The sequence below is a fragment of the Parasteatoda tepidariorum genome, chromosome 5 (genome assembly GCF_043381705.1).
Source record: "Parasteatoda tepidariorum isolate YZ-2023 chromosome 5, CAS_Ptep_4.0, whole genome shotgun sequence".
Classification (NCBI taxonomy): domain Eukaryota; kingdom Metazoa; phylum Arthropoda; class Arachnida; order Araneae; family Theridiidae; genus Parasteatoda; species Parasteatoda tepidariorum.
Genome location: NC_092208.1, coordinates 71,581,729 through 71,605,740, shown reverse-complemented (window position 1 = coordinate 71,605,740; position 24,012 = coordinate 71,581,729). Strand labels below are relative to the sequence as shown.

Sequence of the window (24,012 nt, the reverse complement as noted above, 5' to 3'; positions counted from 1 at the left end):
ACTAAATTCTTTTTATCTCTTAAATAAGAAACGAAATTACATAGAAAGCTGTTAAAACCGTAATTTCGTAAAAAATGGACTTAGTGTCTTTTGTCATCGATACACTGATTTCCTTTTCATAAGTTATATGGATGTTAAAAAAAAAACAGTGTATCTAAAAACTCTTGAACGCACTTGTCCGTAAGAGGGTTAAGTAATAAATTATTTTAATCATAGCTAAGTGTTTTATCCCATTATGGGTGATAATTTTTACTAATTTATGACTATAAGAGTTAAGCTGAACTTGTAGAATTATCCAATTTTTTCGACGAAAGAAAACCTATTAACAGTTATCTTTTTTTTTCCTCTTTAATTTTTTTTTAACTTCACAATCTCGTTGGATTTGATGAAAATTTTCACTTTTTGCCCGAAATAGAGAGCGTAAGTAATCGATGTGTTTCTATTAGCCTTCATTTCTCTGCATAGTTAATTTTCCATTCTTAAATTATTCAAGGCGAAATGAAACTTCTCTTAATCTGTCTTATTGGGACTATAATTCATAAAATTGATTTGCCCTCTTGTTCACTTTATTTTCAATCTTTTGGTGAAGATCGTTCGAACATTCATAGTCAGGGTTACAGATTTATCGCAGGAGAAAAAAAAAATATTCAAGAACGAATTTTGAAAGTTTTGCAGAAACACAAATTAAAAAAAAATAAAAAAAATAAAAATTTTGAAAATTATGTACATGATATAAGTAATAAAATAAAAAAGTTAAAAAACAAATCAAACAATTTCTAATTTTATTCAATATTAATATTTTTTCAGTGTATTTGCACTTCAAGAAAATCACAATAACCTCACATGTGACCTATGCCGTCAGGGTGACATGTGACCTATGACGTACCTCGTTTTATTTTATTTTGTAACCGTCGTTGAACAGCAGACCCAATTTTTGGATTGACGACTACTAATGTTCACCTCCGTAGCCTTGTAATTTTGAACCCAATCCAGAAGACAAGGGAACTCCTGGATCAAGCATTAGGAGAAATTTGACTTCGTGGAGGACTTTTGATGGAACTAACCCGCTTTCGCTTTACATGGAGAGGAAGACCACGAGAACCTCCCACGGTTAGCCTCGTGGCAAGGAGACTCTAACCCATGATCCGTCTACCACTGAGGATATTTCACGTCAGCACTATGGTTGGTGCAAGCCGGATACGGAATTCGTATCGACCAATCATCGCTGGGATTCAAACCCGGTTTACCTCATTGGACGGCAAAAAGCAAAATGACTTGTTAAAATTGAGCTAAGTTTCTCCTCACTAATTAGAATGTTAATTAACGTGAGGTTAATTAAATACAAAGCCGTATCGCACATCAAATTTGTTGAAATACAATTCTTTCTCATCAGCGTCTTTCACTTAACTTAAATTATTATTTTTTAAGGTCTTTTATTGTGACCGTGATATGTGTACCTGGCGACATAGATGCATAATTAAATTGTTTATGTTCTACATTGGCTTCGTACCTGTCTTTGTGTTAAGTAAGAAATGTATAGTTAAAGAATTGAAATTTTTGTGAAAGACTATAGAATGAGTCACTTAAGAGAAATGAAACTTGACGGGTTTGGCTTACTCGAAATAGAATGGAAAGAAAAGTTGCTAAAGTAAACAAATGCCACGTTTCAACAACCAATCAGGGTCGAGTTACCCACACTACGTCACTTGCAGACATCCCAATGTTAAATTATCCTCTATATGTCGTTCAAAAAATATGTCGTTTACCAGTGTTTTTACTTGTGTTTCAACACAAAGTATTTCGAAATTTGTTTGCCCAATGAAATTCTCTAGCTCTTACCCTCTCATTTCAGAAAATTTTCAGGCCAAGGAGGAGGCTAGTTAAACTTTTTTTTTCCCCTCTTGTATTCTTATTGCACTGTAAGGAGGCATAACATCTTTACTTCTTCCTGAACTATTTTCTTGTTATTTTACTAATTTTTTTAAATGTTTTATCAGTTATACGTTGTCGCTTTTGAGGTTTCAGAAAATTTTAACTAAAATGTAGATGATTTTTAAACTAAAAAAAAAAGTCAAATTTCAAACAATTTGTTTTATTTCAAAAAATTCGCCGTTTTAGGAAAAAAGGTATGTTTTATAATAATGTAGAATTAGGAAATAGAATTGTGGTAAATCACGTTACCACAATTCTATTTCCTAATTCTCCATTATTATGTCTTATAACAGAAATTCTTTATTTGAGGATTTTTCCAAACATGTAAGAATTCCTTTGTTTATCCTATTCTTCAAACGCTTTACAAAATTGTTTATATGGTATCCTCCTTACACCACTCAAGACATATATATGTCACAAATTAAAACAACCTGCATATTAGTAATTGCAGTCGGAAATTTAATTAAAAAAATTTTTTTTAACCCTATAGGGTTGTATTTTGTGGCCATTCAATTGGCTGATTTGTTGGTTTTATTTGACAGGCTTAATTGATTGATTGTTTTGTTGATAGATTTCATTGATTGATTCAATAGACTGAATTCTCTGCTGGAAGCTGTCCTACCACCATTAAGAGTTAAATCCGCAAAATTTCAAGTTTTAAGTCAATTGGTGACAATTGTTATCCAGCTTTACTAATGTTATGTAAACAGGGAGTGGTACCTTTTTGGCTTGAAAATTTTATGTGTATAATGTACGCAAAGAAACCTAATTAAACGGTATAATAATGCTGGAATTCACTTAGTCATTATACAAAATCTCTTTAGAATTACAGCAATTCATTATTTCTTCGATCTTAAATAATGCACAAATAAATGAAAAATAAATATGTAAATTAAAAAAATAATATTTACTCTCTATGAATAATTATTGAAGCAATATATTTGCAAATTTCGGCGCAATAATTTTTATAACAAAATGTTAATCATTGAAAGAGTACATTTGAAATACAACGAAAAATATTCTTGTTATCAAAACATTTTACGAAGCGAATCTTTATTTTTTTCCATCCATACAGTTGACATTTAGACACACGATTCAATTTGACATTTCAAAAATTTGCAGTATCATAACAAATTTCTCAATCTTTATTTCCCATTTTCTCCTTTCTGTCAGAATTATTTATGATCTAGTAATCTACTGAACCTGAATTTAAAATATCAAGCAGGAAATTTCACCCGCGAAACGTGGAAAAAATAAGTCGACTGTATCAAAATGTTAAATTATTGAAAAGTACAATTCCACAATCTTTATTTCACATTTTCTTCATTCTGTCGGAATTACTTATGATATCTACTGAGCCTGAATTCCAAATATCAAATGAGAAATTTCACCAGCAGAACGTGGAAAAAATAAGTCGACGGTATCAAAATGTTTGGTTATTGAAAAGTACAATTCCAAAATCTTTATTTCACATTTTCGTCTTTCTGTCTGAATTACTTATGATCTAATAATCTACTGAACCTGAATTTTAAATATCAAATAGGAAATTTCACCCGCTAAACGTGGAAAAAATAAGTCGATTGTATCAGAATAATTAGTTATGAAAAAGCACAATTTCAAAATCTTTGTTTCACATTTTCTCCTTTCTGTCTGAATTATTTATGATCTAATAATCTACTGTACCTGAATTCTAAATATCAAGTAAGAAATTTCACCCGCAGAACGCGGAAAAAATAAGTCGACGGTATCAAAATGTTTATAGTTATTGAAAAGTACAATTCGAAAATCTTTATTTCACATTTTCGTCTTTCTGTCTGAATTACATATGATCTAATAATCTACTGAACCTGAATTTTAAATATCAAATAGGAAATTTCACCCGCTAAACGTGGAAAAAATAAGTAGATTGTATCAGAATAATTAGTTATGAAAAAGCACAATTTCAAAATCTTTGTTTCACATTTTCTCCTTTCTGTCTGAATTATTTATGATCTAATAATCTACTGAACCTGAACTCAAAATATCATGTAAGAAATTTCACCCGGAGAACGTGAAAAAAATAAGTCGACTGTATCAAAATGTTTAGTTATTGAAAAGTACAATTCCACAATCTATAACAATCTACTGTACCTGAATTCTAAATATCAAGTAAGAAATTTCACCCGCAGAACGCGGAAAAAATAAGTCGACGGTATCAAAATGTTTATAGTAATTAAAAAGTACAATTCCAAAGTCTTTATTTCACATTTTCTCCTTTCTCTCTGAATCACTTATGATCTAATAATCCCCTGAACCTGAATTCCAAATATCAAATAAGAAAAATATCAAATTGAAAAGTACAATTCCACTATCTTTATTTCACATTTTCTTCATTCNCAAAATATCATGTAAGAAATTTCTCCCGGAGAACGTGGAAAAAATAAGACGACGGTATCAAAATGTTTAATTATTAAGAAGCACAATTTAGATACCTCGGGATAAAAACAAGTTACGAAATTATTCTGCGAACAGTTGACATTTCAAAAATTTTAAAAACGTATAAAAATTCCATTATGTTTTTTTTAAGCATTTTTTTCTGCCTAAATTATACATGATCTACTACAACTGATTCTTCCTGCGAACAAGATTCTTCCTGCGAGCGTAGAAATTTTACTGTAATTTTAAAATGAAATACTAAAACTTCTACTTTTATCATTATCACTGAAAGAGTACAATTGAAATTCTACGAAAATAATCCTTATTATAAAACCATTCTACGAAAATGAACTTTATTTTTTTTTTCTTAACACAATTGGCATTTAGATAAAAAAAAATTCATTTTGACCTTTAGAAAACTCGTCTCACAAACAATTCCGAAATGTTTATTTAACATTTTATCTTTCATTATTACATTATATTATATATTTTATTCTTTTTTATTATTATATTTTTTATTTAGCAGACATAATAACCCTATAGGGATGAACCAGTAACCAATATCTTCTGAATTACATATGACATAATAATCTACTGAACTTTGAAATTCAAAATATCAAATAAGAAATTCCCCTCCAGCGAATGTGAAATATTTTTCCCACCCACACAATCTCAAGAATACTGATACTACAACGCCCCCGCACAAATCATCAGTTGTGCCCACCCCTTAACTAAATCAAATACCCACGCGGGAACCCCAACAGAACCCTCCGCTCTTCTATAACGCAACCCGAACCTGTTGCTCTTAGACTATGTGTATGATGAACAGTACACCTACACCTGATGCATCGATCTCAAGCTTCCCTCACCTGGCCGGATCGATGCGGCTCTTGCCGCGCCCCCTCAGCGTCCATCGTCTGCTGTTAAGAATTTTTCTCTACTCCCCCTATCCCATGGAAGTGAACAATAAAGCTTCCATCTCACTGTGTGCTCTTGAAGCACTGTTTAAAGAAAGTGTGCTTATGCAGAAGGAAATAATGCGGATAAATGCCCTCATTAAAAAAGAACGAGGGGGTATAGCAAAGTGAGAAACGTTCGAATGTTCGCCGCAGGGTGGCTTATTAAGCGACTAGGGAAATGCGTAATTCGGAAAGTTTTATACTGTTGTCGTTTGTGTTCACAGTCGTGAGTGTTGATGTCGTGGTAAACGGTGTCTACCGTCTAAGTTAGGACGTAATCGTAATCGCACGGATTTCCGATCAGCGTATTTTATTTTAAGTGATGGGTATTGTAAATGAGGAGTGAGGATTGCGAAAAAAAATAAGTGTTTCGCCTCGCGTAAAATTTGGCGATCAAAGCAATTGTATCACAAATACAGCATTGAAAAATCCAAGGGTGCATTTTTTAGTCACTCTCAGAAATAAAACTCTCACTTTTGACGTTTCAGCAATCCCTGAGCAGTATTTCGTTAATTTTGAGAAACATTTCGTCTCGAAATCACGTGATTTGTGACGAAACGCGAACTCTTAAATGTATTATGAAAATGTTTCCCCTACTCGAAACCTCATCGTAGTGCACGAGAATGACTAAACTAGAATAAGGACTAGACAATCAAAAATAATGTGACCAATTAAGCTGACCGGGCTGCATGGTGGTACCAGGAAGATTCCTGGTTTGAATGGGTGTTAATTTATCTGTCTGTTGTGGGTGTTAATTTATTTATCTGCCCTTGTTGTGTTGTGCTATCTATATGGTCCTCACTTAAAGTAATTATTAGAAAAGTTAGTATTATTAAAGTAATTATTAGAAACTACGAGTTTTTTTTCTCGGAATAAAAATAAAATGCCGAAATATTTCTTTAATTTTGACAAAGTTCGTTTCCTTGAAGAAATGATAATAGTTATTTCGTCGCTTTAAGGAAACTTTTGCTTCGGTGAGTATACTAGGAAACGGTTTCGTCAAAAACGAAGTAAGTTTCGCGATATTTGAGTATCTATTTTTTACAGTGTTAAAGCATGCATTCATGTATTAAACAAATAATCCCAAGACGCTGAGCGGTAAGATATTACTTGATCAAAATCTTTATTCGCTTCAAAAATATACAAAATCGAAATAATTGTCGGTATGTTACAAGCTCTCAAAAATAGGCTCATGGACATGCCAGACATGAATGAGACGAAGCAAAAGTGATTTGAAATATAAAACAATAAGTTGCCAACACAAAATGAAGAAGTACAGGGAAGAAACAATACTGGAAAATCCGAAGTGACCCAGAGAGAAAAAAATATGAAAAACAGAAGAAGAAAAACCACAGTGCCCGAGAGGAGCAAATCAGGGTAAAATGTATTTTCCGTCACTATGAAGAGGTGGTGAGGAACTATAGTTTTTTCACCAGGAGTTGACACTTGGCTCCACCTCCTCGGACGAAGAATTTCTTTCAGCGCGGGAGTAGGAGGAGAAACGTCTTCGCGCTTGAAATTGAGACGACCTTTAATGCGCACCAAACGCAAACAGCGAATTCTTTTTCAGTCACTTACTTCGATTTATCATCTGCTATTATACCTTTCATTACTCTAGCTAATTAAATATATTGCAGCAAAATGTCTCAAAAGAGGACAAACTACTAACTCAAAAGAGAGAAATAAGATAAAATTTATGAAACATTTAATGTTTAAAAAATGCACGTAAAGTTTGCGATATAAATATTTTTTTCATACGATCGCCAAATAGCAACCTTGTTTTGGACTGTTCACCTCCTTCTCCCAAAATGAACGAACTATAATGTCGTTAACAAGGGAATCAGAATTTATATGAATGTCACAATATTCCAGGATATCAAGATGAGCTAATGTGACTGGGATGAAATAATTTTGGCATTTCCGAAATTGAATTTATGTCCAAGATTCCAACAGTGTGCAGCAAACAATGATTTCTCGCATTCTTGATTACGGGCAAATCTATCGTGTTACTTAAGTCTAAATATTTTAAGCTGGTCTAGTTTGTCGCATTGACCAGGAATGGAAAAGATCCCAGTTTTTATCGAAACTTATTATATCTTCAGAAGATTTAAATTTATTTTTGTTAACAGTCCCAAAAATGACTTTAAAACCAATACGGGAGACGATATTAGCTGTTTATATTATCAAATTATACGGATATTCACAACGACAAAAAAATCTTATTAGAAACTATCTACTGAAATTTTTGAAGCGAATGAAGGTCTAATTAAGTAATATCTATTCTTATTGTGGGAACAGCTGCTGTTGACAATGTCAACTTTCATCTGTGAAAAGGTACCCCTCCAAAGAATCGAGTTAACATGTCTCATATACTAGGGAATTGGAATTATATTTTTGTAGTGGTAGATCCCCCACCAGAATTATATTTGTGATGGAATCCGATGAACGGTTACCACTAGTTGATTCATTTCTGTTTTTGTGAGAAGCCGGGAGAGCTGTATTAAGATCACCGTACTTTTTGAGTGCTGAATCTGAGAGCTGTATTAAGTTCACGGTTGTGGTCGCTCCTGTGTTGCCTTTAGCAGTCGAGTGTATGCAGGCCGCGGTTGTGTTAATCGAGACTAAGTAGCAACAGCGATAGGAGGTGGATAATGCCACAGTCACAAGTAGCATGTTAACTTTTCAATGTTTACGATCCATCGAAGTTGGCGTTACTGTCTAGGTAGGCGTGTTCGTATCGAAGTGGGCGTTTCTGCCAGCGTAGGCGTGTTCTCTTCGCGTCCGGGTCACCAATGTGGGGAGACTAGTATACTAGTGAATTGGAATTATATTTTTGTAGTGGTAGATACACTACACTTATTTGTCATTAAATAATGGTTCCCACATCCATTAAAAACAAAATTGTGAATCTGAAAAATCAGATTTTTCCTTTCAAGTCTGATGAAGTTATGAGAAAATGTGTTGGAATAATTCTTTTCAAAGAGCAAACAATTATCAAAATTTAAGTGAAACCATGGAAGTTTCAAGAAATTTATTTTTCTCCAACTTTCTTTAAAAAAAAAATTATTTTGTATTGTCAATTTTTTTGATTAGCTCGATTTACGAAGGAAATTGAAAATATATTTATTATTATCATTATCAGTGAATGAAGTTCATCTCATTATTAATGAACCCAAATCAAACTATATACAACTAACTAAAGTCCTGGGGCCGTTCAAATATTTGATATGGAGGTTTTGGTGAGTTGCTTATTTTTGCTGCCAAATATGGAGGGGGTATAAGCAAATCTTGCGTAACTCATGAAAATTCCCTCATTTTTCAAAATTTTTATTAAAAAAGCTAAATAAAAAATTTCGCAAAAAAAAAAAAAAAAAAAAAAAAAATAAAAAGTNGCGACTGAGCAAGACTCCATCTCAAAAAAAAAAAAAAAAAAAAAAAAGAAACAAATGGAAAATTTAAAATTCACAAAAAAAGTTGTGGACTGAGAAAGAAAAAAAGTTTCAAAGTTCAACACACGAGTTTCAAAGTTTAACACAAAAGTTACTTCAAGTTTATTCTTTTCCAAATTTTATAAAATGAATTAAAACGTAAGTTTTGTTTAGTGCAAAGTTACACTTTTTCTTTTATTGGAATTCTATTTCAAAACTAGTAGATCGCTACAGTCAAAGTTAAAGTAAAAACCAGAATGTGGGTTAGTTCCATCAAAAAGTTCTCCATGAGGGCTATGCTTGATCCAGAAATTTCCTTGGCTGCTGCGTTTGGTTTAAAATTACGAGGATACGACGTTAAACTTTGATAGTCGTTAACTCAGAATTGGGTCAGCTGTTCAACGCCTGTTAAATAACATGATCTTACCATAATGAAATTCACCAACTGGAAATCCAAGATTCAGAATAGGAACGTTTAGAGCAACAATGTTCAGCAAGTCAAAGTTTACAGTTGGAAACAGTGCCAGAAATGAGGAGGACCAGTGAGCAAAAGATTTTTTTTATATTTTCTTTATAATCGTCGTTGAACAGCCTACCCAATTTTTGGGTTTACGACTGCTAATGTTCAGCCTTGTAATTTTGAACCCAGTCCTGAAAACAAGGGAGCTCTTGGATCAAGTGTTGGGAGAAATTTTGTCTCCGTGGAGGACTTTTTGATGGAGCTAACCCACATTTGCGTTAAATGAAGAGGAAAACCACCCACGGTTAGCCTGATGGAAAGGGGATTCTAACCCATGATCCGTCTACCACTGAGGATATTTTAGGTCAGCACTGTGGTTGGTTCGAGCTGGGTGTGGAATTCGTATCGACCAGTCATCGCTGGAATTCGAACCAGAGTCGCCTAATTGGAAGGCGAAAGCTCTACCCCCTGAGCCACCAGGGCTCTTGAACAAATGGTTGTCATAATTTTGAGAAAACCAGAATTATAAAAAGAAAGGGGGGGGGAGTTTTAACCGATACAGCGTTACGAACGGAGTGTGCCCGAACGGAGATCCTCGCTATCCGTAAACTCTTTAAAAGAAGAAAACACGGGAGACTTATAATTCATTTATAAAAGAGCATGCAACGATGAATCAGTTAAAAAAAGTTCATGGGGACGAAAATATCTTCTAATTCCAATTTAATGCGTTCTATACTTATGAAGTCACTCCTTGTAGTGTTTCTAATTATCATTAGTGATTAAATGATGGCAAGGATTTTAACCTAATACCAGAGTTTAAAATGCAAAAAGAAATCGGTTTTAAATATTTTTTTTAGAAGAAGATAAGACATATTCTGAAATTCCACTTTGGTTCGCTCAGTATAAACGAAGTCTTGCAAAAATATGTTATTGTGATTATTACCATCAGTGAGCTAATGATTTTAGTGTAGCAATAGTTTGAAGTGAAAAAATATTCGTTTCTGAGAGTTTTTCATAAAGGAACAAATCAAAAAAATTAAATATGATTTTTTGCGTTCAAAGTCCACAGAGTTATCGCTAAATGTGTTATTTTAATTTCACAGACAAAAAAAATTTTTTTTTAACAGATTTAAATATATTTTCGTATTGTTGATTTCAAGTCTACAATTGGTTTCGCTCTCCAATATACTGTTTTTTTAAGGGCATTTTTAGTCTATTTTTGGTCGAAAGGAAGGCACGTCATCAGGATTATCTTCTAGGAGAGTTAAGGATTAGAGTTAATTATTAGAATTGCATAGGAATTCTTGGCCGGAAATATCGTCATACGGTGCTAAGGACGCATTATGAACTGTCTCTTCATACCTAAGTTAGAAATCGTTTTGTTTTTATAAGTTGCGTTCGAAAATAAAAGATTATTTAGTTCAATATTAAGAACTAAAATTTGATAAAATTTGATTTACAGAAATCCTTAGAAAAGCAAAACAGAAACCGATTGATCTGGAAATTTTAAAAAAAAAAAATTTAAATTGATAATGTTCTACATAAATATGAAAACTTTAAAGTTAAGCAAGTTTTTGATTGGAGCCCTCAGGGCAATAGAGAAAAAGGTAGGTAGGTTCTTTATTCACGTCGCACTAGAGCTGTACAATGGGCTATTGGCGACGGTCTGGAGAACGTCCCTGAGGATGTTCCGAAGACATGCCACCGCAATTTTGATCCTCTGCTGAGGGGATGGCTCCCTTTCTTTGGTACCCCGACGACCTGCGCATGAAGTCGAGCACTTTACGGTAGAACAGTTTAACAAGGACCGATACCGCGCACCCTCGGTCCCTACGCAGTCTGATCAAAGTGGTCAACCACCCGCTTACTGACCACAGCCAGTGATGTTTGACTTCGGTGTTCTACTGGGAGCCGTGTCTTTGCGATCAGTCCACTGCGAGTTAAAAAAAAGAGGAAGACCTAAAAATACTTGGCGCAGACCTATTGTAAACATATTGAAAACAATAGGAAAGTCATAGAGATAGTCAAAATATCTGGCCACAAATAGAGTGAGATGGAAAGCTATGATAGAAGCTCTGTACCCCAATTCGGAGTGAGGAGGAATATGTAAATGTGTATATGTAAATATTTGTATAAATGCAACAAAAAATTTGTTCCCCAGTGTAATCAAGAAACAAACAATCAAGAACAATTTGAGGAAAAAATTTTTTTATTCACATTGATTTTTTTAAAAAAAAAAACCTTATAAGAATGTTCTGAAATGTTAATTTGTTTCATTCAATGTTCGCGAAATCATATAAAGCGTTTATTAATTTTGTTATCAGTACGCATAGTTATAATTACCACGGAACGAAAAAAATGATCTATCCATTTTGCTATTGTGGTTTTCCTGTCGTAGTCTATTCAAGTGTTTGCGTGCCATTGCCTTTCGGTTGACTGCGTAAGGTTTACCTCTAAACTGGGTTTATTTCATTCAAAAAGTTTTCATTTGTGGTGAGGTTGTCGTGATACATAACACAGAAATAATTTTATCTTTTAAATTGAGTTCTAAAATACAAGATAATTTATTTGAACACTAAGAGCCATGCATTCATTATAGTATTCTATCCAGCGAAAGGGCGAATGATTTTGGATATAAATAACTAACTTTTTATTAATCAGTCTTTGTTTTTTTTTTAAAAAACCAACCTATACGGGTTATTAAAAAATATTAAATTGACATCTTTTAAATTAGCAGAGATGTGGAGGCGGAGTTAAAGAACATTTCGCAGGAGTTGTAGTCGGATACATTTTCTCAATTCGGACTCCAGTTTGTTCAATATTAGATTCTTTAGCTTAAAATAGGAAAAAATCTTTGATCTTCGACAAATATTTGTAATTATATTAATTATTATAATAATATTAATTATTAAAATAATATTAATTATAACAATAATTATTATAACAGTGATAATTATAATAATGATAACGATGATAATATTAATTATAATAAAATTAATTATTATAATGATATCAGTTATTAAAATAATATTAATTACAACAATAATTATTATTACAATAATAATTACAATAATAATAACGATGATAATATTGATTATAATAATATTATTATTGTAATATTAATTATTATAATAATATTAATTATAACAATAATTATTATAGTAACAATAATTATTATATTATAATAATTATAGTAATAATAAAGATGATAATATTATTTATAATAATTATTTAAATTATTAAGTATCACAAATTTAATTAACCACATTCAAACATTTTTGAACCTACGTTTAACTTAACTATTGAAAAAGAAGACAGAAAATTATTGAAACTAATGAAAAATCAATTTTTTTATAGAAGAATTATTAGTAAGTGATCGTTTAATTAAACTAAATTTATTTAGTAAAATTAATAAGTTAATTTTAAAAAATGCGAATGAACTTAATGTCATTTGTTATAGTTTTAGTTCTAGTTTGATGGGTGGATATTTTTTGGGAATTAAGGTATTTAGATATTTTAGGTATTTAGATAGGTAGATATTTTTTGAGTACCTTTATTATTTCGTCGAGATTCCCTACTAACTTGTTCAAAATTTACCGGTACAAAGTTGTATTTTATTTTTTACATCATTTCATATAAAAAATAATTTTAGCCGGAGGGTGTTTTATTAAATACTTAAATACTCTAATACTTAAAAAAAATGTTAAAATTTTGTTATCTTTTTATTTTCTAAACTAGATTTATGTTAATAGACTTGGAACCTTGATATTGATTTGAAAGGTTATATGAATTTACATCGATATTAATATGAATGGAAAAAGTTTTGCATAAAATAAATTCCCTGCCAGCTTTGACTTCGGATGTTTTATAGAAATAGGTGAGGGATATTTTATGAGTGAATAACAAGTAGTGCTTCAACTGTTACTAACAGCTGCTGTTCTATTTTGCTCTCGTCTCATGAAGAGATGCATTGTAAAATAAAGTCAATTTGCATCGCAATTTTTTGTACAGTTATTTAATTTAGCCCCAACGTAACTCCGTTTAATAATAACTGAAACAACCTTTCTAAGGTGTAAGTACAAGTCATTTTAATAAAATTTTCAGTACTATTAATGCAAAGAAAGAAGTGAGAGATTTGATCTAATGATTGATCCTAGTACAGATTTTCACGTGCTAGGAATCAACCTTGATAGTTTGAGAGGCTAACTTTATACGATATTTTAGACGATATTTTAACTTACGCAATCAAACACAAAATATTCTCTAACGATATTTATTTGTTTGAAAGGATTTAGATTCCTAACCCGCAAATTTAAGGGGTGGTTAGCCACAATCTGCAAAATATGGTTTTATTGATATAGACAGAACAGTTGAAAATTTGAACGCATTAATGTTAATTTCATTTTTGCGTACTTCGTTATATCTCACGAACTTTTTTCGGAATCTGAACGAAATCGGTTGTTTAGTGTTTAAGTTATCCGATTTTAAAATGCAGTATATTTATATTAAAACATATTAGTATGTTAGGGTTTATTAATATTCGTTAAAAGTAATTTCTTGCACAACAAGTAGATTCATACTTCATTTTGCATTCTTCATTACCTCAATCTGCAAAATATGTTATTATTGATTTCGACAGAACGGGTTGAAAGTTTGAACACATTAATGTTAATTTCATTTTTGCGTACTTCGTATATCTCACGAACTTTCTAAGCCAATCGAAAAATTTTTGGACGCAATTATAAAATTCGCTATGTTTATATAAAGATGAGTCCATATAAAAAATAATTTTTAATAGTTATACATTAGTTTTGGTTCAATTATAGAAGAAAAATGGTTAAAAAAATTTTTTAATGTAAAGTTAAGTAATTTCAAATGACAAAAAAGCAGAATTTGAACGAAATCGGTAGTATAGTGTTTAAGTTATCCAATTTTAAAATGCAGTATATTTATAATAAGCCATATTAGTATGTTAGGGTTTATTAGTATTTGTTAAAAAGAAATTTCTTGCGCAACAAGTAGATTCATACTTTATTTTGTTTCATTTAATAATAAACTCATAATTTTTTTACTAATCATCCTGCATTATTAATAACCTTCAGGGATGTATACACCAGTAACCAACACCTAACCGTTATTTCATGATATTTAAGGTAAAATGCCATTGACAGGTATATTCTTGCCAGTATTTCCGTTTCGGACGTTTTCGTAAATTAAACGGTCATTGTCCGGTATTCCCTACGCTTATTTTTCTCCTAATCGGTTATTTTTTGTAATAACCAATTAAGTTGATTAACACTTTCATCACGGCAATGCCTTTGTCCCACCCTCTGAGCTTAGAGTTTTCTCACAGCACTAAAATTGAAACAAAACGTAAACTCCTTTAAAACATGATTATTTTTCTTTAAAAAATAATAATCAATTGCAATCCTTATCAATAATAATCAATTGCAATCCTACCATATTCATTAATACAACAATGGAGCACTTCGAATATTCCTGGAAAACGAGTCATCTAATCCGTCGCGATGAAAGGGTTAAAGTGAAGATTGATTTATTAACTTATCGAATAAAAGAAAATATTTTTCTTCAACCGTCAACTCGGATATATTTAAAAAAAAAAGAAAAAGAATAACAGGAAAAGCGAAAAAAAATCCTTCTCCGTTGTTCTTCCAATTTCTTATTTAGATTATACGCATTCGGCATTTTAAACAATGCAGGCATTTCCTACATTGCCGGTAACAATTGTACAAAATCTGTTTTTCTCAATTAAGAATGTAAAATTTGACTGTGAGGCCGAGATAGACTGGTTGGTAGGGCGTTGGGCCCATGTCCAGAAGGTCGTGAGTTCGATCCCCGCCAGCCGAAGGCTAGTCGTACTTTAAATGATGACTAGTACACGCTAAATATGTCGGGCCACAAAGTCCTCCCAGCTCCCATAACAAAAGAATACCTCTGGCGGTACTCAATTGGAGATTGATCGTTCTTTGATTAAGGTCGAAATTATGATCTGTGGATGAACGAATGGATGTATGAATGGGTCCGTCCTTTAAAACGAGCTTTGACGTATGTGGCTGAAGTTGTGTTCATGGCCGTAGATGGCAACATTGAAAAACAAGAAATGCATTTTTTGTCTTAAATTCGCTTGCTGGTATTTGGTAAGTAGCATTAAAAACAACTACAAATTTGACTGTACCAGTTAAGCTCATGAATAACAGCATGCGTATACTATAAACCCAATTTATGATTGTTTTAAATTCTATCCGTATTCTTTTCCATTGATATATCATGAGAAGCAGTTCCGCTCGTTGTTAAGTGAAGTATATCACCGTTTAACTACTTATTCTAGTTTTTGCTGTTGATTCTTATTAATCTAGTAGTTTGCATAAAACGCTTTGTTTATAGTTATTACTAACCTTAATTAGAAGTAATTTTTATAATTGTGCATTTTTTTTTCTTTTCAGTTTGTAGTTTTGTGGTTCATAAAAGATGCCACGAATTCGTCACATTCACATGCCCAGGAGCCGACAAAGGTGTCGATTCAGACGTAAGTGTTCCTTTTTCGAAATTATAATTCAGATTTTTCTTCAGGTTATTTTGAATGTTCAATTCAAGTAAGGAGGGGAAAAAAACAGATACCTTGAATTACGTTTCATTAAAATGATCGGATCTTCACGTTCTAGGACTCGAATCTTAATGGTTCCAGGGGATGATCACAAATAGGCTAATTAATTAGCGCAGGCGATAATTTTAGTTACGAAACCAGACAAAATATGAAACCGAAACCAGACAACATACTTTCGCTTAGTAAGCATATCTTTCTTTCAACGGATTCAGATTTGAAAATATAGGAGATGGCCGCAATCTGGGAAATATGGTTCCAATAGTTTGGTGAAGAGATTTATCCAAAATTAGCACCCCTTAATGTTAATTTTGTGTATTTCACCATATCTCGAGAAATTTTTAAGCTAGTCTAGAAATTTTTACGCCCGGTATAAAATTCGTTTACTTTATCCAAAGATATAACTGTAAAATTTTAGGGTTAAAGGTACTGGCACCCTGGGAGCAGGTACTACCGGAATTTTTCTAATGTAGGGAAATGAGATTTTGGCAAAATAATTTACTGTTCTGGGAATTTTTTTCCGTTAGTAGTTTGATAAAAGTTATTTTCCTGAAAATATTCCCCTTCGTTTCTAAGAAACGTGCATGTTTGAGAACCTTAAGTTGGCCCACCTAATAAAGCTAATTAGTTTCGTTTAAGTATTATAGCCGAGAGGGCGATTTTATCAATCTCATGACAGAACGAGCAGGGGTTCAAGTCCCAGCATTGACACCACAATATTTCCTCAATTTCTTTCAACACTGGAAAAGTTTCCTCTGTCTTGCACTCCACAATTTGTGACCCTGGACTATTAGAATACGATACTCTCAAGTATAGATGGCAGCACCATAAAGCTGCTTTTCACAAAAAAGACTAGCATTTCCTATAATTACTTACGATAGGGGACACAACCAGATAAACTAATTAAACCACAATCAGCGGTTCATTTGATAAAACCCAACTCAACCATAACTTAACTCCAACACCCATTATATAACGAAAAGCCTGCCTTAAATGTCTTTTTTGAGGTTTCGAAACCATGCTAGTTGTAAATGGTTAAACCATCTAGTTTTGATTTCCTAATTTTTTAACCTTACTAGTTGTAAACTGTTTCAAAACCGTAAAGGTTAAAAATGTTCTTTACCATAAACTTTACAATAATTGAATGGATAAATTGCTGCCGGTTAATTAATTTTAGAATGAAAACTCTAACAGTATTGAAAGAACGGTTGAAGACCTATTGTTATATATGTTTTTTAAAGCATAATTATTGTTTTGCTTCTGCAAGTTTTTCCATTGCATATCATTTATTTCAATTTAACGTGTTTAGTTTCAATTACTTATTACTTATTGACTCAAATTTTAAACTTTTTCAAAGAAGAATTGTTTTTAAAGATTTTTAAATATTGATTTAATTTTTTTAGATTTTACTTTAGGGCACATTTCAAATGGTTATAACTTACGTATAGATAGAGATAGAGTAGAGATAGAGGCGCTACTAAGCAGTAGAGATAGAGACGCTACTAAGAGTAGAGATAGAGGCGCTACTAAGCTAGGAAAAAAAATCATTTTATTTAAACTTACATTTTGAACTATCACATGACTGTTGAAAAAATAAATTTAAAAAAAATATATCTGTAGAAAATATTGCTCGTAGAAAAAAATGTTGGTAAAATTACCGTCTTGAATGGTAAAGACATTTCTAGTAAAACAACCATAATTTTGGTTAATAAAATCAAAATATACGTTGCTTAAACCATTCATTTGGTAATTTGCTCTGTTCATATGGGTAACGATTTGCCAGAAATTCTGGTTTTTAAAATTACAGCTCTTATTATCACACATTTAGTAAAAATTACAAAACTGAAAAGTAAATTTGACTAAATAAATGGTTTTTAAGCTTTGCTCTAAGGTAACATGATAAAAATGCCAAATTTTATTACATTTCAAATTTTATCATGCAGTTCAGAGCCATTTTTTTGTTAATTTCAACGAAATCATTACCAAAGCGCTTTGGTAAAAATTAAAAAATTGGGTATAAGTGTTTGGTGCCAGAAGCATGTTAAATTTTATCATATTCTGGTAGATTTGAACATAATTTTTTTTCTCATTTTGATATTGCTCATAACATTAAATGGAAAAGAACTAAATGTTAATGTCTCACTCACACCTACGTAGACGTCTTATTTTTATTTATCTCGATTGACTTAATTACATGCAATTATATACTTACCTACATATATAACAGAAAAAAATAGACGATGATGAAAAATTAGAATCAGGTTTTAACTGTTAGAATGGTTTAACTGAAAAAGAATGTTGGCTTCAAAAGAAAAGAGAAAAAATGATATTTTCGAAAAAGAAATTGTTTTAATAAATAAATGTTCCATTTTCTAATAGTTTACATTCAAAAATACCTCTTGAAAAATTAAATTCCTACCCTTTGATACTTACTATTATTATTAATTTTTAAGGTAATTGTATAATAACTATGTAAATCTACTAGTTATTCGTTCTCCAATGCTTCGCAATTTCATTCCGTATTTCTAGTTGATGAATGATTGTAATTTGAGAAAATCAGAATGCAGCTGAAGCGCTAATACTAGTTAAAGTAAATTAACAATTCTGTTTATTAATCTCACGTTCCTTTCATTTGGAATTCAAACTATTGGAATTAACAACTGCAATTTATTCAAACACTTTATAGGTACTAAAATACATAATAAATATATAAAAATAATAAATAGCAAATTAATTATGATATATATATATAATATTATATAAATTTTCGAATAAAATGTAAATCAAAACAAATTACTCGACATGGCAGAAAAGTTGGAAAATCCATTCAGTATTTTAAAACACTGCACTTTTGTAACTATCCACAAAATAAATAACAAAAAATGGAATTTGTGCTTTTCCATTTTTGTATATAAACTAATTTAGTACTCGAACCTGCGATGTTTGATTCTCATTCGAAAGATAAGGTTCTCTTTCAGTCACATTTATGTATTTCAACTTCGATTTTCAGGATCTTAGTGTATTATCTTCATCTGATTTGCTTAATTTTCTCTATTATTCCTCTTTCTCGTATGGTGGTTTGTGGCATTTTGCCACCGTCTGCAGAAACTACTCCGGCACTGACGGCATGGTAATGCCCCCCTGACGATGCTTCCTTGTTGGTCAGTGCTTTCCATTTGCATCTTTGTTCATTATTTTGTGGACACTTACTGTTTTGCTGTGTTTTAATGCCGATCGGATTTTTCTTGCTTTCCGGTTATGACGTGTAATTTGTTTCGATTTACATTTTATTCAAATGTATATGTAAATAATAAGTAAAAGTGTAACTTTGTGATAAAATTAAAATTGATTAAAACAAAGTTTCAAAATCAGATGTCGTAAAATTTTTGTTAAATACCTAAACGCGTTTCGATGTCACATAAACATACCTTCATCAGTAAAACGAATGGAAGGGACAGATAATTATATCATCTCTTGTTTTGATATTTCTTGTTTTGATATCTTTTCCATTTCTCCCACTCATGAAAGTGTGTTTTTGTGACACCAAATCGCTATTAGGTATTTAATAAAATTTTACAGCTTCTGATTTTATCGACAATTTCAATCATACGGTGGCTATCATCATAAAGATATGACGTTAAACCTTTGAGTTTAATGTATCAGTTATATAATGTACGTCATTGTGATATTTTCTGCTGTATGTGTAGATATTAAGTGTTTTAATTAAAAGTGCTTAGTTTCACAGCAAAATGTCCAGTTTAGTGAAATAATATCAAATACAAACATTTAATAATAAAAATAGCAGGCACTTAACTTACCGTTCTTCGTTGTGGATGGTGCCGGAAGTGATACTCAGTTTGCTTTGCCTGGTAAGCACCATATGACCAAAGTCACGGAGGCGAGCAACATTACCCATACCACATAGGATGGGCCAAATTCGCACACAGCAGGGAACAACACGCAGAGAGAAACATCCATGTCCTGAGCGGGATTCGAACCCGCAGCCATTGGCTTCGCAGTCAGGCAAGCTAACCGCTCAGCCACGTGGCCGTCTGAAACTAAATAATGTAAACAAAGATAACAAAATTAGCTTTTAATGCTTAAATATGAAAGATTTATCACTACTAAGAAATGTATAATTTTTTTTCAAATTTATGAAAATTTATTATAAACTCTCAGTGTGGAACGTTAAAAAGAAATAATTATAATTCAGGTATTTTAGTAGATATCGTTATAGCTTAATATATTCACATGATTTTTATATCATGCCAAAATTACTTTTCCTAATTATATTATATTTCGAATTACATAATGTTTGCTTCAACGACAGCAATTTATTACGAGATTAACTTTTTTTTTTCATCAAAAGGTGAACTTTTAATTTAAGAAAACTCGAAAAATCTTATTAGTGTTGCGGAATTTTATTAAAAATTAAATGAGTTAATAATTTTTTTTTTCGTGATTAAAAATATGCACGTTCTTCTAACTAGGCCTGGGCAATATACCGTAATACCGTCATTTACCGGTATTTCTTTGATACCGCGGTAATGATATTCGGAAGTATATTCTTCGGCAATACCGAGTTATTGAACTTCGGTATGTCTGCACCTCTCGGTACTCACCGCTAGCCAATATCTTCGGCCGACCGGCGGCGAGGAAGTGGCGGTATGGTATGGTATCTAGGAGGTATTGGTATGGCACGTGATTGATTTAGGGGTGAAGAACTCAAAGGCTTGCGCGTAATATTTACGGTACCTCCTCTCGGCAGCTAGATATTTCTCCTACAATATATTGTGGTATCATTTGACTTTAAAGCGCATGCGTCATATCCGTGGTATTGGCGATATCGGATTTCAAACACCCGCGCGTTATATCAACCCTCCATGGTATACTTAGTTACTGATTTTGGTTTCATTTTGAGAATAGCGTGCTTCTGATTTTAAAAATATCCGAGATTGTCGGATCTCCTTGTGATGTTTATAATTGTGTTGATATTTATAATTGTTGATGTTTATAATTGTGTTGATGTTTATAACTGTTTTGATGTTTATAATTGTGTTGATGTTTATATTAGTAATTGATGTTTATATTAATAAAATTTTTCTGTTTTAAAATAATGATGCTTTATAATTAGTTGATTCCATGGGATAATTATGCTGCGAGCTAATATAGGATAAGTACCCCATTTTTTTTAAATGATGCTCTTTAAACACATTAATTTTTAATTGCAAAATAGTCTTAGCATTTATAATATACATAACAATTTAATTACAGCGGTATATCATAATATCGTGATATGAAGCTCACAATATACCACAATATCGAAATTCTGACATTGCCCAGCCCTACTTCTAACATACAAGAAAGGTAAAAACGTAATTAATTTAATGCAGTTTGATTTGTTTAAAAAAATGTTGTATGACATTTACACTTTTCAACATGTGTCCTCTTTCGCTGCAGAAGGAACGTCTTAATCTTTACTCATTTTTCTTTCCTGATTAAGATTTTATTTCTAATTTAAAGTTTCATTTCTTGGTTGCATTCTTATATTCTTTAAAAGAAATATGGGAAAAATGAGATTTTAAATTTTACATAACTTCACTACGAAAAAGAAGTATGGTCAAAAGAGCCAGAAAATGGTAAAAATTACCGTGTTTCTGGTTCTATAAAAACAACAAGAAGCTTGGTAATTTTTACCGAAGCGCTTTAGAATTGATTTTGGTAAAATTAACAATAAAATACAGTTTTATTATATGTAATAAAATTTGGTAATTTTTTCATTACATCGTAGAAGCATGGCATAAAAGCCATTAATTCTGTTAAATTTACTTTTCCGTTTTGTGGTTTTTTTTGTGGTAACGTCAAATTAACTGAAAAATTACCCAGTTATATTTATAATACCGTATAGTTTGGTTTGGTTTTATTAACCAGAATTGTTTTTTTTATAAAAAATGTCATTACCTTACAGTACGATAATTTAAAAGATTTTTTTTCTGTGCTGCAATGCATTACTCGAGATTCTAGAACAATTTGTTACTCAAAAGGTGTCCTAAATCTATCTTATTTCATTCAACAACCATGTTTTAAACTTAAATTTTTATTATTGTTCCGACGTTTCATCATTTATTGATTTTTTTTTTTAAAAAAAGAGAAAAATTATTTAATATTTTGTTTGATAATGTTATTTGAATATTTTGAAAGGGAAAAACTTTTTAAAATTCTTTAGCATTTTTGATATCATACAGATACATTTTTTTCATATCGTAATTTTCAAGAAAACTTCTTCTTATCAATAAATATATTTAAACTACACAAATAATTATACATTTATCGTGATATGTTAAAAATTATTCAATTATATTGAAAAAATGTTAAATATTATATTTTTGCTTTTATTAAAATTAAGTTAATTATGAATTTGAATTTATTAAAATTATATAGTACATAAAATATTTTCTATTAAAATTAATGCATAAATTAATTATAATTTAATATTAATTATTAACTTTTGAATTTGTTGGAGCGTTGTCTTGTTCAAGCAAAGTTTTGTCACGCAAAGTTTTGCCAGCTAGATTTGCCCCATTCCCGTAAACCGAATGCGTACTAAGTACCTTCAACAAGATAATACTGGCATTGTAAAAAATTGATTTCAAGTCTTTGATGGAAGCGTCACATTAATACGCAGGCCCCTACAATACCCAGATCTCAATTCCACAGAGCACTGTGTGATGAAGCTGACGGAGCCATCCGTTATCTACGTTAATGTACCAAACAAAAAGATCATGCCATGAACAAAACAATCAAATGTTACTTATTTATGAAGGTCATTTATTAAACAATTATTATTACATTTGTTTTGAAAACATTGCCAGAAATTGTCCCCTTTACTTCTTAACGATAACATTGGAAAGATGAGCTCTCTGTCTTCTATCATTCTAATAGACTGCTATGGTAATCCCAGCATATTTGGCGCAGCTGATCTTTCCGATGTCATCTTTTGGCAGCAGATAGCTTGTGCCATTTGTTGTGAAAACATTACCAGAAATTGTCCCATTTACTTCTTACCGATAACATTGGAAAGATGAGCTCTCTGTCTTCTATTATTCTAATAGACTGCTATGGTAATCCCAGCATATTTGGCGCGGCTGATCTTTCCGATTTCATCTTTTGGCAGCAGATAGCTTGTGCCATTTGTTGTAAAAACATTAACATCACGCTAAAAAAAAATTTATTAGTGTTTATTTGTACAAATTAGTTTTTTTTTTCAAAATTTCCCGTTCCCCTGTGCCACCTTGTACATAATTATGTTGTGCTTTCCACTTCTTAACGACCAATTTACTTTCAGGACTTGAGGACCAGGCATCATTTCCAAATTCACACATACACAAGTCCCGCATTTTGTGATCATTGCGGATCTCTGCTGTATGGAATTATACATCAGGGACTCAAATGCAAAGGTGAGCTTTTCTTTCTATTTAACATCTTGATTATTTATTTTGTATCGATTGTTTTGTGTCACTTCATTCAGGTAGGCAATTTTAATTTATTATTTCGTTTTTTTCCTCACCGAGATTTCGTAATCATCCCTGGGTACAATGTCAACTTGAAACATAAGCCAAAGAAAAAGTTACACAAATCTTTTGATGGAACCACATTTATGTCTTAATTATTTCAAAAGTAATGCCACAACACTAAACTATGAACCAACTCAGTTGAAGTTACAGTTAAAAACTTTTTACTAGAACCTTATTGAGCTGTGAGTCTCATTAATGTAGTAATTATTTAAGCTATAATGTCACTTCTCTAAAGTATTAATTAGCGAAGTTCACGTTACGTGTAATTTTTTATCTAGTGCCACATCCATGTCGTAATTATTTAAGCAGTAGTGTTACCACGCTTAATCCTAAAAGAACGTAATTAACGTGACATATAAATTTTTTGTTAGTGCCTCATTAATAGCATTATTTTTTAAGCAGTTCCAATTCGAAAGCATCAACTAATAAGCAAATACAAATAAATCTTTCACAAGCGCCAGATTGTGCTGTGAGTCACATTAATATCGTAATTATTTGAGCAATAATGTCACTTGCAGTACTGCTACCACGCTAAAAAAAAAAAAAAAAAAAAAAAAAAAAAAAAAAAAAAAAAAAAAAAAAAAAAAAAAAAAAAAAAAAAAAAAAAAAAAAAAAAAAAAAA

General features: G+C 31.4%; 1 protein-coding gene across 2 annotated transcripts in view; it reads left to right on the top strand.

The window, feature by feature from the left end:
• The window catches only part of LOC107449617 (protein kinase C, brain isozyme), a 170,748-nt gene that overhangs the window by 74,882 nt on the left and 71,854 nt on the right, over nt 1-24,012 (top strand). For both annotated transcript variants that reach the window (XM_043040695.2, XM_043040694.2), the window contains exons 3-4: nt 15,659-15,741; nt 23,162-23,273. In XM_043040695.2, the coding sequence (XP_042896629.1) occupies nt 15,659-15,741; nt 23,162-23,273 (195 nt within the window). The remainder of the gene's footprint in view (nt 1-15,658; nt 15,742-23,161; nt 23,274-24,012) is intronic.